This window comes from Nansenia antarctica (assembly GCF_963989245.1).
Source record: "Nansenia antarctica genome assembly, chromosome: 17".
Lineage (NCBI taxonomy): Eukaryota > Metazoa > Chordata > Actinopteri > Argentiniformes > Microstomatidae > Nansenia > Nansenia antarctica.
Genome location: NC_137687.1, coordinates 16696377 through 16713214, shown reverse-complemented (window position 1 = coordinate 16713214; position 16838 = coordinate 16696377). Strand labels below are relative to the sequence as shown.

At 45.9% G+C, this 16838-nt stretch overlaps 1 protein-coding gene across 1 annotated transcript in view; it reads left to right on the top strand.

Moving 5' to 3' along the window:
- The window catches only part of rasa2 (RAS p21 protein activator 2), a gene marked incomplete at its 5' end in the record, with an annotated part of 43282 nt that extends 30848 nt beyond the window's left edge, over window positions 1–12434 (top strand). The window contains 14 exons of the mRNA XM_080547852.1: window positions 145–293; window positions 633–747; window positions 1220–1294; window positions 1992–2115; window positions 2825–2931; window positions 3272–3358; window positions 4319–4396; window positions 4946–5019; window positions 5348–5454; window positions 9076–9158; window positions 9622–9830; window positions 10738–10844; window positions 11685–11865; window positions 12312–12434. Of these exons, the coding sequence (XP_080403978.1) occupies window positions 145–293; window positions 633–747; window positions 1220–1294; window positions 1992–2115; window positions 2825–2931; window positions 3272–3358; window positions 4319–4396; window positions 4946–5019; window positions 5348–5454; window positions 9076–9158; window positions 9622–9830; window positions 10738–10844; window positions 11685–11865; window positions 12312–12342 (1527 nt within the window). The 3' untranslated portion in view covers window positions 12343–12434. The remainder of the gene's footprint in view (window positions 1–144; window positions 294–632; window positions 748–1219; window positions 1295–1991; window positions 2116–2824; window positions 2932–3271; window positions 3359–4318; window positions 4397–4945; window positions 5020–5347; window positions 5455–9075; window positions 9159–9621; window positions 9831–10737; window positions 10845–11684; window positions 11866–12311) is intronic.
- Between the last annotated feature and the right edge of the window lie 4404 nt (window positions 12435–16838).

Here is a 16838-nt window from a genome sequence, read left to right as displayed (position 1 = left end):
TCTCTCTCTCTCTCTCTCTCTCTCTCTCCCTCCCTCTCACTCTCTCTCCCTCACTCTCTCTCCCTCCCTCTCTCTCCCTCCCTCCCTCTCTCTCTCTCTCCCTCTCTCTCCCTCCCTCTCTCCGTCCGCCCCTCCCCCCCCCAGCCCATCTCCTCCTCGGCAGCCCACATCCTGGGGGACGTGTGCAGGGAGAGGTACGAGGCGGTGCTGCCGCTGGTCAGACTGCTGCTGCACCACAACCGCCTGCTGCCCTTCGTCTCCGCCATCGCCTCCCTGGAGCTGGAGAACACGCAGTGAGTACACACACACACACACACACACACACACACACACACACAGCTGGAGAACACGCAGTGAGTACACACACACACACACACACACACAGCTGGAGAACACTCAGTGAGTACAGACAGCTACTGAGTATCCTCAGAGAGTACACACACAGGTAGAGTACCCTCAGAGAGAGACACACAGGTAGAGTATCCTATCCTCAGAGAGTACACACACGGGTAGAGTACCCTCAGAGAGTACACACAGGTAGAGAACCCTCAGAGAGTACACACACAGGTAGAGTACCCTCTGTAGTGTTAGAGCACTCTAACATCCCTCTGTCTGTCCCTCTGTCTGTCCAGGGAGGCCAATACCATTTTCCGTGGGAACTCTCTGGCCACACGCTGCATTGACGACATGATGAAGATCGTGGGGCGGAGCTACCTGACAGTTACCCTGAAGCCTGTACTGGATGAGGTACGTCATGTTTATAAAGCTCTCACTGGCACAGCACCACAATATGTTCAGGTCTTCTGCTAGCATATCAGCCCAATAGAGCTCTCAGGTCTTCTGCTAGCATATCAGCCCAATAGAGCTCTCAGGTCTTTTGATAGCATATCAGCCCAATAGAGCTCTCAGGTCTTCTGCTAGCATATCAGCCCAATAGAGCATCTTTTAAATATTGCCTTTAAATGACTATGTAATTAAATGATGATTATATAATGATTAAAGCACTTTGAGCTGCAACGTTTGCAGGAAACGTGCTATACAAATAAAGTTTATTATTATTATTATTATTATTATTATTATTATTATTAGTTGTTCCACAGAGTGGAGCCTGTTGATCACGTAGACAGATATCCAAAGCAGTAAGCCCATATCCAGCATTTATGATGTGTTTGATAATATAATCATAAGTGAATACTCATTCCTCTTTGTTTTGTTTTAGATTTGTGAATCCAACAAGACGTGTGAGATCGACCCGGTCAAACTGAGAGAAGGGGACAACGTGGAGGTCAACAAGGTACGTGACGGTGGTGTGACGTTACGCTGGGGTGTGACGTTACTCTGGGGTGTGACGTTACTCTGGGGTGTGACGTTACTCTGGGGTGTGACGTTACTCTGGGGTGTGACGTTACGCTGGGGTGTGACGTTACGCTGGGGTGTGACGTTACGCTGGGGTGTGACGTTACTCTGGGGTGTGACGTTACTCTGGGGTGTGACGTTACTCTGGGGTGTGACGTTACTCTGGGGTGTGACGTTACGCTGGGGTGTGACGTTAGGAGATGTTTGGTAGCAGTCGATCATCATGCAAGTAATAGTTATAACCTACAACTTTTTATATTTAAATAGGCTATGCCTCTCTGTGACTGACCCTACCCTCTGGTTGGTGTTGAAACGAGGAGGATTTCAGTGTTTTTGCAAAATCGATATTGTGTTCTAATGTTCTAACACCCAAACATGAACAACACATGACAGTGAGTGATACTAATGTTACCGGAGTGGACAATGATATTGAGAAAAACCTGTTTCTGAAGGCATGCACAAATTGCCACGAACAGTCTCGAACAATTTACAGTACCTTGCTTAAATGTCTGTTTTCTTTATGCAAGGTACTGTGTGAATGGGTGAATGAGCAGCCGTTGTGAAGCGCTTTGGATAAAGGCATAGCTATATAAGTGCAGTCCATTTACCATTTACCATTTTACCACCCTCTCTAGGAGAATCTCCAGGGGTACGTTCAGAAGGTGTTCTCCTCCATCACACAGTCCTCCTCCAGCTGCCCCCCCCTCATGTGTGACGTCTTCAGATCGCTGCGGCACATGGCCTCCAAACACTTCCCAGGTGAGTTGTGTACCTACCTAACTACCTAACCTACCTTCAGACCTACCTACCTATGTATCAGGAAGTATAATGTATGTGTAGTGTATGTATCAGGAAGTATATTGTATGTGTAGTGTATGTATCAGGAAGTATATTGTAGCCACCATGCCCACCACAGGGTGGCGCCAAAAGCCAGACTAAAGTCCAGGAAGTTCCCTGTAGCTGGTCTATGTGCTCCTTGAGGACCCCTGCTCTGTGGGGACTAGGGAGGCTAACTCTAACCCCCTGCTCTGTGGGGACCAGGGAGGCCCTGTTGTGAGAACTAAAGTGTTTCCCACGGGTTCTTGAAATCCTTGAAAAAAGGTTTGTGAATTTGAGAAAAAGAAATCATGGTCTTAAAAGTATTTGAAAAATGGGTCATTGAAAGTGCTTGAATTCCCCATTCTCTCTCTAAAAAATAATAATATATATGTTAAATAAATGTTTTACTTAGCTCGTCAACTAGTTCTGTCTCAAACTATGCCGTGTTGGGTCCTTGAATTTGAGGGAATTGAGTCTTGAAAGGTGCTTGAAAGGTGCTTGAAAGGTGCTTGAATTTGATCTTTCAGAAGGTGTGGGAACCCTGTTTTTTTTTTTTATAAGCTAAATGACACTCGGTGTCACTAATGTATGATGTCACTAATGTATGATGTCATCGGTGTCTCCCCTGCTCCCCCCCCCCCCCCTGCAGCCGACCCCCACGTGCAGTATTCTGCTGTCAGCAGCTTCGTGTTCCTGCGGTTCTTCGCCGTCGCTGTTCTCTCGCCACACTCCTTCCAGCTCCGCCCCCACCATCCAGTAAGTGTTCCCTGACACACCTGACACACCTGACATCCCTGTACAAGAACAGAGACTCAGACAGTCCAGAACATTTTCACATTTACATGTTTGGCCATTTAGCAGACGCCTTATTCCAAAGCGACTTACGATCAATACATTTGACTAAGCAAGTGAATCATCAGTTCACCAGTTGCAGCAGGAAGAGTAATCTAGCTCAGGCCAGGGGCCATTAGCAGTCTCCGTGATGAGCAAAAAGCAAAAGAAATAAAAAATTAGCTTTTTAAAAAAATATATAGACAATGGAGAAACAGTTTTTCAGCCCTCTGTCTGACAGCTGTCCTTCTCCCATGTGTCTCAGGACCCTGACGTCTCCCGCACGCTCACTCTCATCTCCAAAACCATCCAGACTCTGGGCAGTTGGGGCAGCTTGTCCAAAAACAAACTGGTAAGACCAAAGCCCTTCTACACACGTGTAGCCACACCACAATGTTAAGATGAACTTTTAAATCAATGATATAATGATGATTATATATATTACTTACTAAATGACTGATGAGTGTTGTGTCTGTATAAATATACGGTTGTTTTCACTTCATTTGTAAAGATTGACTGCGTTTACATGCACACCATATTCCTGTATTAATCGGAATATTTTCAATATTCCGATTGGGCAAGAGTCATGTAAACACGTAGCGAACCCGCTTAAGGCCATATTCCGATCCGGTAATATTCCGATTAAGACCCCTGGCATATGCCTGTTTGAATCGGAATATTGTGACATGTAAACACCTTAATCAGAATATTACAATAACCCGAATATTGACCTTAATCGGGAATATGGTGTGCATGTAAACGCAGTCAGTGTAATGTATCGTTAGGCTCCTTAGTTCCAGCTGTGTCCCAGAAGAAGAGGAAGGAAGCTTGCCTTGTTGATTGAATCCTAGATTGATACATTGGCCCTTTAACACTAGAACAGCCGTGCCTTTTGTACCTACTATAAGAGCCACCTCAGGGGGTCAAATGACCATAGTCTTTACAACGGGAAGCTGCTATTTACACACAACGACCACTAGTTGGCCGGCTTGTAAATTAGCCTGCCTCCTACACAGAAAAACTTCAAAATAGCTTTATACTAGCTTATCCTGATGTGATTTAGAAAATGTAAGGATACTGGGTGGTAGAACGCACATATCTGAAGTTTGATCAAGTGCAAAGATATAAATGTTTATTTTACTCACAGGGTCAAATTACCCCATCCATGGCTGTTCTAGTGTTAATGAATTCAATACAAAGTGGTGTTTTTAATATTCCTGTTTCTGTAACAAGTTAGGATGAAGTTCTGCTGTGATGTCTTCTGAAAGGTGACACGACAGGGGAACTAACTCTTTGTTTTGTTTCTCTTTAGTCTAGTTTCAAAGAATCCTACATGTACGACTTCTTCAAATCATTCCAAGAGGACAGGTGTATAGAAAAAGTAAAAAAGGTGATTTTATTGTTCCGTTGTTCCTTATCTGTTTGATTTACTTCCCCTGGTATTTCGAAGCATTGTTCTTCTTCTGGCTATAATATTCCAGATCTGTGAATTTGAAGACAAACACGACTATGAGGTTAAAGTGGAGGCTCTCATGCTCTGGAATGTAGATCGATCTATCTCTCTTTCTATCTGTCTAACCTCTCATTTATCTAACTTTCCCTCATCTATCTCACTTTCTTTTTACCCAGACGATTATCTATCTATCGTCCAAACCATCTTTAAACTTTTTCTACTACTACTTTCCAAGCCCACAAAGTTTCTTCAGAAACTTTTTCTATTTATTATTATTATTATAATTCTGCCCAGCGCTACATCCTCTACAACTTTTTAGCTATTCACACCGATCTTTCCATCCCTTCCATTGGTCCATCCTCCTATCTCACTTCTTTCTTTTAACTACCAAGCATCTATCTGTCGTCCAAACCGTCTTAAAGCTCAGTAGCCTGGTGTTGCCACACTAACACTGGGACCTCTCTCTCTTCTCTTCCACCTCTCCAGTTCCTAGACGAGATCTCCTCCAACGTCAGTAAGGAGTCCAGTGGAGCGGAGGACTCGGTGGTTCTGAAGGAGGGGTAAGCAGGCGGGTCTGCTCACGGGTTCTGTGGGGTGAAAGAATACTTTTGTGGAAAAGGAACTGAGGAATTATTCATTGTCGGGCTCGCTGGGGGGTTCAGTTGAGTTGTTCTGACATGTTCAGACTGGACCTGGGCCGTAGTAACTCAGTGTGTGGTTCTGTTGGGCCGTAGTAACTCAGTGTGTGGTTCTGTTGGGCCGTAGTAACTCAGTGTGTGGTTCTGTCGGGCCGTAACTCAGTGTGTGTGTGTGTGTGTGTGTGTGTGTGTGTGTGTGTGTGTGTGCGCGCGCGTGTGTGTGTGTGTGTGTGGTTGGTTGGTTCCCCAGCGAGGTACAGAAGCGGGCCCAGGGGAGGAAACGGATCGGCAAGAGGAACTTCAAGAAGAGGTGGCTGAGGGTGACCAGCAGAGAGCTGTCCTACCACAAGCACAGAGGTGACCCCCCCCACACTACCACTACCACAACACCCCCCACACCACTATCTAACCCTAACCCACTGAGCTGTCCTACCACAAGCACAGAGGTGACCCCCCCATAACACTACCACAACACTACCACCCACTACCACACCACTACCACAACACTACCACCCACTACCACACCACTACCACTACCTAACCCTAACCCAGCAGAGAGCTGTCCTACCACAAGCACAGAGGTGAGCCCCCCCATAACACTACCACAGCACTACCACAACACCCCTACCACAACACTACCACCCACTGCTACCACACCACTACCACAACACTACCACCCACCGCTACCACAACACTACCTAACCCTAACCCTGACCCAGCAGGGAGCTGTCATACCACAAGCACAGAGGTGAACCCCCCCCCACACCACTATCTCACCTTAACCCACTGAGCTGTCCTACCACAAGCACAGAGGTGACCCCCCACCATCCCCCCACCACTACCACCACCACCGTGAAAGCCCACAACGTTTTTTTTTTGTTTTTTTAAGTTTCAATGTTTCAAATTCTTTGCACCTCTACTCCCCCTACAACGTTTAAGATGTTGACACCAATCAAACTTTAAAACATGCAGAGACCAGTGACTTCAGTTTCTTACATGTTAATGTTTAAACTACACAAACTGCCACAAAAGTGCCAACTTTAATATAGAGTTCTATGGAAACCAAAAGATGCCATTTTTGAACCACTGCTACTCTTGCCAGTGTTAAGATATGTACAGCAATCCAACTGTAAAATGTGCCAAACCCATATATTATTAACCCGTATAAAAGCTTTTTGATACCTATTCAACTTTTAATCTTTTTGTAACTTCAAAAACGTGTATCTGTTAACATGGTGAAATGTTGATTTAGCATTCTATGAGCCCCATATGAACACCTGCCATGGAGCTTTCAGAAGTGTTGTAAAAACAGAAGAAAATAAAAAGAAACCAGCAGGAGACTTGTAAAACTTGTGAGAATGATTACACAACAATTCAGTCTCTTGGCAACCAGTTATACCCCAATAAAATCACCTTACACTCTCTGTCTATGTATCTACAGTGCCTATACAAAGTCATGTAATGTATGTACACATTATGACCCTCATCGTCAAAGTGAAAATAACATTAAAACAAATTCTGGACAATTATTCTAAATAGGATTTGTGAAATACCTGGTTTTGGTTTAGTGATCAGTCCCTTAAAGTATACCATTCTAAACTAGCTCAGGTGCAACCAATGAACTTCCAGATCAAACACCAGGCCACGCCCCCCACCTGACATCAGCTGTAGTGGCTTTCTAGCCGACTATATTTATCCATCTCTCCATCCAATCTCACTTTCTTTCAACCTCGCTTCAGCCATAATCCTTTTTTCCTATAGCCAGTCACTGCTGCTTTCTTAGCACAGTATAACTCATATTTATCGATCTCTCTCTCACCCTAACTCTCTCTCTGTCTCTCTCCCTCTCTCTCTCTCTCTCTCTCTCTCTCTCTGTCTCTCTCTCTCTCTCTCTCTCTCTCTGTCCCTTTCTCTCTCTCTCTCTCTCTCTCTCTCTCTCTCTCTCTCTCTCTCTCTCTCTCTCTCTCTCTCTCTCTCTCTCTCTCTCCCCTCTTTCATCCATCTATCGATCTACCCTTTGGATCTCTTGAGTGTGCTAGGTTTGTGCTAGCGCTAACCAGAGTCATGTGTGGGGGCCGGTCCTGCCTGCTCCTTCTGGTTCTGCTTCCAGTGCAGTGCTTTCATAGTGGGCCAGAGTGATGGGGGTGTCAGGGCTGTATGGAAGAGACCTGCACTCTGCACTATGCACTCTGCCTGGCCCCAGCCCCGCCCCGCCCAAGGGTATGGAGGACTTGGTGCAGATGTACAGCCCCTCTCCTGTCCTCTCTGCTTCATTCTCATCTCTTCATTCTTAATGCCACATGCATACATGAATACATACATACGGTATACAAACGCAGTCACACACCCACCCACAACCCTGCTGGATTACTGTAGTATCTCTTCCTCCAACATTCCCATAACTGCCCAGGACTTTATTTCCAACTGATCCTGATCTCTTCAATATGTGTGCTTGCTTAGGCCTCCAGATCACAGACCGCTCTAAACCTGAGTCACACGAGTCCTGTCGATTCCAACTTGCAAAAAGGAAAAGCCACTTTGCTAAATCTTTAGTGGTGTTGTGTTGTGCAACAACAGACCCAATGAAAGTCAGGGTCAGAGCAGGAAGTCAATGCCAAAGTCAACGTGGACAAGGCAGGAAGAGCAAACACATTGTTTAAGTGTTTCCCTGATGTTAGTGGGCCCTGGAGTCTGGTCGTACTGAAACTGACACTGTTGCTATTTTCAAAAACCGTGGTATACGGTATTAATGTTACGGCACATGTGGGAATACGGTACATGTGGGAAAACTAGGGTTAGGGTTAGGTGCTAGGGTGCTAGGGTTAAGGTTAGGATTAGGGTTAGGGTTAGACATGCCAGCATGTACCAAGTCGACGTAGCACCTAACCCTAACCCTAGTTTTCCCACATGTACCGTATTCCCACATGTATCGTAACATTAACACTAGAACAGCCAGTAAAAAATGGTTTATATCTTTGCACTCTATCAAATTTCAGGACCGTCCTTTCATGACTTTTCCTAGATATGTGCGTTCTACCACCCAGTATCCTTACATTTTCAACATCACATCAGGATAAGCTAGTATAAAGCTATTTTGCTGTTTTTCTGTGTAGGAAGCAGGCTAATTTACAAGCGGCCAACTAGTGGTCGTTGTGTGTAAATAGCAGCTTCGCATTGTAAAAGACCTTGACCTTTGACCCCCGAGGCAGGTAAAAAGGCACAGCTGTTCTGTCAACGGCCAATTCTACCGCCCATCCGTTTACTCCTTAGGCACCTGGGTGTTCTGTTTGCTCTCTGATTCATAAGGATGATAACTGGGTTATGGTTGAATGCATGGCCAGGGTTCAGAGGTCACACACGTGGCTCAACATGATATGGCGTTTGTGTTTCTTATCTGTATTGGAAGGAAGGAGATCAGAATCAGAAGATTTTATTGCCATGACATGTAAACATGTTAGGAATTTGGTTTGGGACAGTGGAGCACGGTTTACAGCAGGACAGGTGCAAGTCAGGACAAGACATAGTGCAAGAGTCATAAATAATATAAATATAAGAAGTGCAAAGATCAAGTGTTCATGTCCAGACAGTCCAAAGCTCTCTGGGTGGGGGTGGAGGGAGGGTAGATAGATAGGGGTCAGGTCAGGGGCGGGGGGGGCAGCAGCATTTAGGGGGGGGTAGCAGCATTTAGGAGCCGGATGGCGGTGGGGAAAAAGCTGTGTGCGTGTCGGGCCTTCACAGTTTTTAAAGACCGCACCCTCCTGCCTGAGGGGAGCGGGGTGAAGAAACCGTGGCCTGGGTGTGCGGGGTCAGCCATGATCTTCCTGGCCCTCCCCAAAGCCCTACTTTTAAACAGGGCCTCAAGGGGGGGGGCAAAGGGCAGCCAATCACCCTCTCCGCCGAGCGTATCACCCGCTGCAGCTTGGCCTTGAGACACACAGATCAGTGGTGAAATGGAAATGACTGTTTTCTGTCCTCCAGGTAAAGAGGCTCTCTGCATCATCACAGTGAAGAACATCCGGGCGGTGGAGAAGCTGGACGAGAGTGCCTTCAACAGGAAGAACGTAAGCAGCACCGCAGACCACCAGAGAATATCACTCATATCATTACATTATATACTATGATTGTGCCATGTTGTGCTGAATGTTTCAAGCTTACAATCATGGTTATGTATGTACAGTAATGTGATGAATATTGTGTTAATGAAGGTGTGTGTGTGTCTGTGTCTGTGTCTGTGTCTGTGTCTGTGTCTCTGTCTCTGTCTCTGTGTGTGTTTGTGTCTCTGTGGGTGTGTGTGTGTCTCTGTGTGTCTCTGTCTGTGTGTGCGTGTGTGTCTCTGTCTCTGTGTGTGCGTGTGTGTCTGTGTGTGTGTGTGGGTGTGTCTCTGTGGGTGTGGGTGTGTGTGTGTGTGTGTGTGTGTGTGTGTGTGTGTGTCTCTGTGTGTGCGTGTGTGTCTGTGTGTCTCTGTGGGTGTGGGTGTGTGTGTGTGTGTGTGTGTGTGTGTGTGTGTGTGTGTGTGTGTGTCAGATGTTCCAGGTGATCCATTCAGAGAAGCCCCTCTACGTGCAGGCAGGTAACTGTGTGGAGGCCAGTGAGTGGATCGAGGTGCTGAGCCAGGTGAGCCGCTGTAACCCCCGCCGCCTGGCCACCTTCCACCCCTCCGCCTTCTCTGCCGGGGCCTGGCTGTGCTGCAGCAGCGGGACTGACGGACAGCCAGGCTGCAAGCCCTGCACCACGTGAGTGTTAAGGCAGTTAAGGCGACACTTTAACTGCTCCTCCTGAGACATTACTACCCCCCCTGCACTGTGTCTCCTGAGACATCTACTACCCCCCCTGCACTGTGTCTCCTGAGACATCTACTACCCCCCAGCACTGTGTCTCCTGAGACATCTACTACCCCCCCTGCACTGTGTCTCCTGAGACATCTACTACCCCCCAGCACTGTGTCTCCTGAAACATTACTACCCCCAGCACTGTGTCTCCTGAGACATCTACTACCCCCCAGCACTGTGTCTCCTGAGACATCTACCACCCCCAGCACTGTGTCTCCTGAGACATTACTACCCCCCAGCACTGTGTCTCCTGAGACATTACTACCCCCCAGCACTGTGTCTCCTGAAACATTACTACCCCCAGCACTGTGTCTCCTGAGACATCTACTACCCCCCAGCACTGTGTCTCCTGAGACATCTACCACCCCCAGCACTGTGTCTCCTGAGACATCTACTACCCCCCAGCACTGTGTCTCCTGAGACATCTACCACCCCCCAGCACTGTGTCTCCTGAGACATCTACTACCCCCCAGCACTGTGTCTCCTGAGACATCTACCACCCCCCAGCACTGTCTCCAGAGACACCTGCTTTTCCCCCAATACTGTGCCTTCTAAGACTTCGACTGCCCCCCCCGTACTGTCTCTCCAGTGTCTATTAATAAAATAAACATCTTTCTTTCTTCTTCTCTGTTCTCTCTCTAACAGTACTATGCTAAGCTAACCTCTCTGTTCTCTCTCTAACAGTACTATGCTAAGCTAACCTCTCTGTTCTGTTGTCTCTCTAACAGTACTATGCTAAGCTAACCTCTCTGTTCTGTTGTCTCTCTAACAGTACTATGCTAAGCTAACCTCTCTGTTCTCTCTCTAACAGTCCTACTATGCTCGCCAACCTCCAGCTGGACATCGACTGTGACAGAGAGACTGAGAGAATATTCTCCCTCTTCTCCTCCAACTACTCCAAGCTCCAGAAAATGGAAGGCAAGTAGTGACCTTTATTCCTTTATTCCTTTATTCCTTTCTTTTGTTATTACTCCTTTCTTTTGTTGTTATTATGATGGATGTATGTATACAATGTTTACAATTGTCCAAATCAGATTTTTGTGTCGGACCCCAGGAAGACTAGCTAATGTCATGGCGTTAGCTAACGGGCATCCTAATAAACAAACAAACCTGTCAGTCAAAAAAAAAAAACTCAAAAATTAGAGAATTTGGGGGCAGCTGTGTCTCAGGAGGTAGAGGCTGTGTCTCAAGGAGGTAGAGGCTGTGTCTCAGGAGGTAGAGCCGCCATCTAATGATCGCAAGGTTGGCAGATCGGCGGTTCGAGCCCCTGCTGGCCACATGTCGAAGTGTCCTTGGGCAAGACACTGAACCCCAAATTGCTCCCAGTGAGCGGGCCGGCGCCTTGCATGGTAGATTGCCTCCCTCGCCATTGGTGTGTGAATGTGTGTGTGAATGGGTGAATGAGAGGCCGTTGTAAAGCGCTTTGGATAAATGCACTATATAAGTGCAGTCCGTTTACCATCCATTTAAACCGTAGAAGATTATTCATGAACGATGACAAGGCCTGAGTGCTGCACACAATGATCTAGGAAACCACCTTCCCTGAGCCAAGACCCACAGTCCATGTTGACAGTTCGACAGTTTACATCGTAGCTTATTGCTGAAGGGGTATTTTTTCCTATGTTCTGCGCCTGTGGATGGAAGTCGGCAGGTTTTTGAGTGCAATTATTTCCAACTCTGTAGTGGCAGGACCATACATGACACTTTGTGTGTGTGTGTGTGTGTGTGTGTGTGTGCGCGTGTGTGTGTTCTCCACAGACACGTGTGGCAGCATATCGGTGTACCAGGGGCCTACGCGGGAGCAGGAGGACCACGGCCTGTTCACCATCCAGGACCCCCGGCAGACCTTCCACACCCTGCAGACCCTCAAGCACATCCTGGAGGAGCTGCAGGCCCAGCACAGCACCCGGGGGGGGCTGACCCCCCAGTACGGCAGCCAGTAAGACACACACACACACACACACACACACACAGAGAGAGACACACACACACACACACACACACCAGCACAGCACCCGGGGGGGGCTCACCATTTACAAATCTATCACATACCAGGGTTCCCGTGCGCTTGTGCTAGGTCTTAAAAACGAGGTGCTAGGTCTTAAAAATGAGATCCTGCAAGGAAATCAGTCCGACCACATCTATTTACGCAGACATTAATCAAGCTGGAACCAAAAAAATGCCAATTCACTTCCTTTTTTGTCTGTATGGCAGTGAAATCCCTAATTTCATCACCTCAACGATGACAAATAGCTATCATATGGTGTCACGGATAGTAAAAAATATATATTCAAAGAGGTCTAAAAAAGGTCTTAAATTTGACTTGTTGAAACTTGTAGGAACCCTGACTAACTCACCACATGGTTCTGTTCATGTGTTTTTCAGGGAGAACCCGATAGTGGGGAAGACCTCCTAACCAGCCCAGGCAGGTCTGGTGTCCTGAGACAGCCACGCCAGCAGGGGGCAGTACGCCCCACAGTCCAACACACTGGAGACACAAAGCGCTGGGAGGATTTGCACTGAGAGCGCTGCCTGCCTCCCAGAGGACAAAGAACGAACGCACACCCCCTGAGGCCACGCCCCCGAGGTCACGCCCCTGAGGTCACCTGAGGCCAAGGTCACCTGAGGTCACACCCCCGAGGTCACGCTGTGATCGGACGGCTGAATAGAGGAAGTAGAACAGTCACCTGACCCTAGCCAGGATCTCTCATTGGTTCTTGCAGAAGGGGGGGGTCCTCAACGGTGTTTGTTCCCTCTCCTGCAGTACGCCCCTTTGTCTCTCTCTCTCTCTCTCTCTCTCTCTCCCTCTCCCTCTCCCTCTCTCTCTCTCTCTCTCTCTCTCTCTCTCTTTCTCTCCCTCTCTCTCTCTCTCTCTCTCTCTCTCTCTCTCTCACGCCACTGGCCCTCGTCAACAGAGAATGTGCTCCCTCTCCTTTCCTCCATTTGCACAGACTCTCATCATCATGTCATTTCTGACAGACTCATCATGTTTTTGTTTGTTTTTTACAGATCTGAGCAGCCAGACATCATTAGTTGGTGTGTGTGAATAGGCTGCTAAAAATACTATCTTTTTATTCACATTAACTTTTGTATCTTAATTGTCAACAATCATAATAACGCTTTCACAATCTCTCTTCTTCTTCTGGCTTTTTGCTATTTTGTGTCTATTTATGAACAAACGGCAGGCAGATCAGTTTATTATCTAGTGAACATCTCTCTTTCTCCTCTCTCTTTCTCTCCTGTTTTTTTTCTATTTTGTGCTTTGAACAAATCAAGTCATTTTTCAGAGTACTTAAGTGGATAGTTAAGTGGATAAAAACCGATCTGCCTTATTTTGTCTGGATGTCTTTAGTCTCCTCCACATCCCCGGGTTAGGACATAATGCAGAAGCACTTTAAATATTTGGATAATTCCAGATGGATCATTTAGATACGTGGTATCAGTATACCCCCTATTGATCAGTTAAATGATCTTGTACATATTCTTGTTTCATTCCTGTACGATAACATTTATAGCCTGTAGATTATTTTTAATAGCTATTTTTCTTACACCAAAGACGACAATTTTCGTAGGGTTGACTTGAAAAGGGTATTAATGTATTTTGAATACAGACATTTTGAAATGGATACAAATATATATATATTTTGTTCATGTGTACATTTTGGTAACATCATTTTTCATAATTTTAGACAAATTGATTGAATAACCTAATGTTCTCTGGTGATGGAGGCCAATGTAGACCATAGTTGAAAACAATTGGATGACAACAACCTATTGGATGAGTCAGTAATGATTGGATCATGGGTTCATAGTGGGCTCTGATTGGATCATGGGTTCATAGTGGGCTCTGATTGGATCATAGGTTCATAGTGGGCTCTGATTGGATCATGGGTTCATAGTGGGCTCTGATTGGATCATAGGTTCATAGTGGGCTCTGATTGGATCATGGGTTCATAGTGGGCTCTGATTGGATCATGGGTTCATAGTGGAGTCTCCTAAAGGACCATTATGTGAGTGTGAGTTGTGATGTCACTATGCTGCAGGTGTATGTTAGATCTGTGATGTCACCACATGTATTGCGTACCAACCGCAGCCCTGCTCTCAATAAAAGCTCTAGACAATCCCAGTCCCAACCTAGCTCACACCCCCCTCCTCCACCTGGTCCTCTGCCTCTCACCAGCTCTCCAGACCTAGGGTTCAGATCACGTGTGACAGGGGGTGAGTGCCCTGAAAGATCCTTTATTCTCCAGGCCCACTCCTGTCATAGACCAGCATAGACAAGTCTGTATGCCTTTTGCATGAAGGCTCATGACTCCTCTCCTAGACCAGCACAGTCCTTATTTAACACATTTTATTTAACACAGAGAAGATTGACCAGCAAAACATTGATTTTACAGTTGTAAAGAAAAGCAGCTGCTCGCGGCAGGGTTGTTGGCAGAAAGGAAGTACTAGGCCTAGTACTTAACTGACCCCAGATCTGACTATCAAACCCAGATGGAGATTCTTTTTTTACCCCATTTGTTTGCTTTATAAACTTGAACTTACATTGACAACAGCAGTTAAACGTGTAACGCCATTAGCACAGGGTTAACCTTCACCGTGTTTCTGTTCTGCTTGTGGAAATATATGCCGTCAGGAGTTTATTACTCTTTGGTCCGTTATATATTTCTAACATGCATGTCCTGTTGTATATTTAACAGTATTTTTTTTAATGTTTTGTATGTGCGTATGTTTTTGTTTTTTTAACACTGTGATCTGATGACTTACTATATTGTGTTGATCGACGGTACCTTGTTGTTCTCCAAGTGGTACTAGGAAGCTGGCTGCTTTTCTTCATCATAGAGGGTCAGGGGTCATAGAGGGTCGGAGGTCAGACGTCTGGTAGGGTACGACAGTGTTACAGAGATGAACACGATCCCGGGTTCCATCTGGCTCTGCCTGGAGGCTGTTAGGCTGGTAGTCTCATAGCTCTGGTCCTTGGTCGTTGGTGTCCTGTAATTCATTAATGTATGAAGTAAAAAAGAAAAAGAAAAAAGATTATGACCTCTTGTTTGCTGGTTGTTTTTCCAACAATCTCAAATGTTTTTGATTATAAGGGAATTGTTGTATCACATTTTCATCTCCACACCTTACCTCTCACAAACTGGGTGTGATTTCATAATGTACATATCTTAAACATTGTCAAAAATCTTTCTTGAATGCATGTATCCAAATATGGAGTGGCCTTTAATTACCCCCCCCCCCCAAGGAGAAGCTGGGTTGTCATATTGTACACAGTTTTGCACTTAGTTAAAGGTTGTCTTGGCGGATGGCAGGGTAGGTTGTAGGTTTACGCTAGCTTCACAGTGAACAGCAGCTGCATCCAACATTCATATTGTTGTCAGAGGACAGAGAAACTACGTATGGAGCTTTTGTGTCAACCCAGATCAGAAACGGTATGCCTGTAAAATGTAAAATGGGCTATGCACATGGCTGATCATGAAAGCCTTGAATGACTATCCATATCTATCCATATCTGTGAGGTCACAATCAACGTTTGAGAAGAGAATGGATTATGTTTCCTATTCCTATACAGCGGCTTCAGGAAGTATTCAGACCCTGTTTCACGTTTTCCATACTTTGTTGTGTTATAGACTCAATTTAAAATTGTAGATGTTGTAAATTGTAAATTAGTATTTGGAAAAAGTATTAAAATTGAAATACAGAAATACCTAATGTACTTAAGTTTTCAGACCCTTTGATATGGCCCTTAAAATCAGCTCAAATGCAATACGTTGAATTGAGTTGCAGTAAGATGGACTTAATTCAACGTATTGAATGACTTTTTTTTACATTTGAGTGTCATAGCAATACTTATGTAAATGAGGTATTTCTGTATTAAAATGTTAGTGCATTTGCCGAAATTTCTAAATTGTGTTCAGTTTGTCATTATGGGGTATTGTGTGTGGATTGGTCGCTTTTTTTTTATTTTATCTATTTTAAATTGAGTCACAACACAACAGGAAGTGAAGCGGTCTGAATGCTCTCTGAATGCTCTCTGTGTACCAGACCAGCTCAGCCCCCTGTAAGCTCGTCATTATGTATGTCTGTCTTTAACAGTACAGGAGTATTTTTTATTTTATTTTGTTATTTAAACCTTATATAATTGTTTTCACACAAAAGTCAAATGTTATATGCTGTTTTTTTATTTGTTTGTTTTAAATAATTTACAATAAAATGTTGCCAATGCTTTCACCTTTGGCATGTGATCCATTCTATACCAGCTATGGGGAGGCAGAAGAGGGCAGAGAGACCAGGGAGGGAACAGAGAACCAGGGAGGGAACAGAGAACCAGGAGGAGGGTAAGAGAACCAGGAGGAGGGAACAGAGAACCAGGAGGAGGGTAAGAGAACCAGGAGGAGGGTAAGAGAACCAGGAGGAGGGTAAGAGAACCAGGAGGAGGGTAAGAGAACCAGGAGGAGGGAACAGAGAACCAGGAGGAGGGTAAGAGAACCAGGGGGAGGGTAAGAGAACCAGGAGGAGGGTAAGAGAACCAGGAGGAGGGTAAGAGAACCAGGAGGAAGGTAAGAGAACCAGGAGGAGGGTAAGAGAACCAGGAGGAGGGTAAGAGAACCAGGAGGAGGGTAAGAGAACCAGGAGGAGGGTAAGAGAACCAGGAGGAGGGTAAGAGAACCAGGAGGAGGGAACAGAGAACCAGGAGGAGGGTAAGAGAACCAGGGGGAGGATAAGAGAACCAGGAGGAGGGTAAGAGAACCAGGAGGAGGGTAAGAGAACCAGGAGGAGGGTAAGAGAACCAGGAGGAGGGAACAGAGAACCAGGAGGAGGGTAAGAGAACCAGGGGGAGGGTAAGAGAACCAGGAGGAGGGTAAGAGAACCAGGAGGAAGGTAAGAGAACCAGGAGGAGGGTAAGAG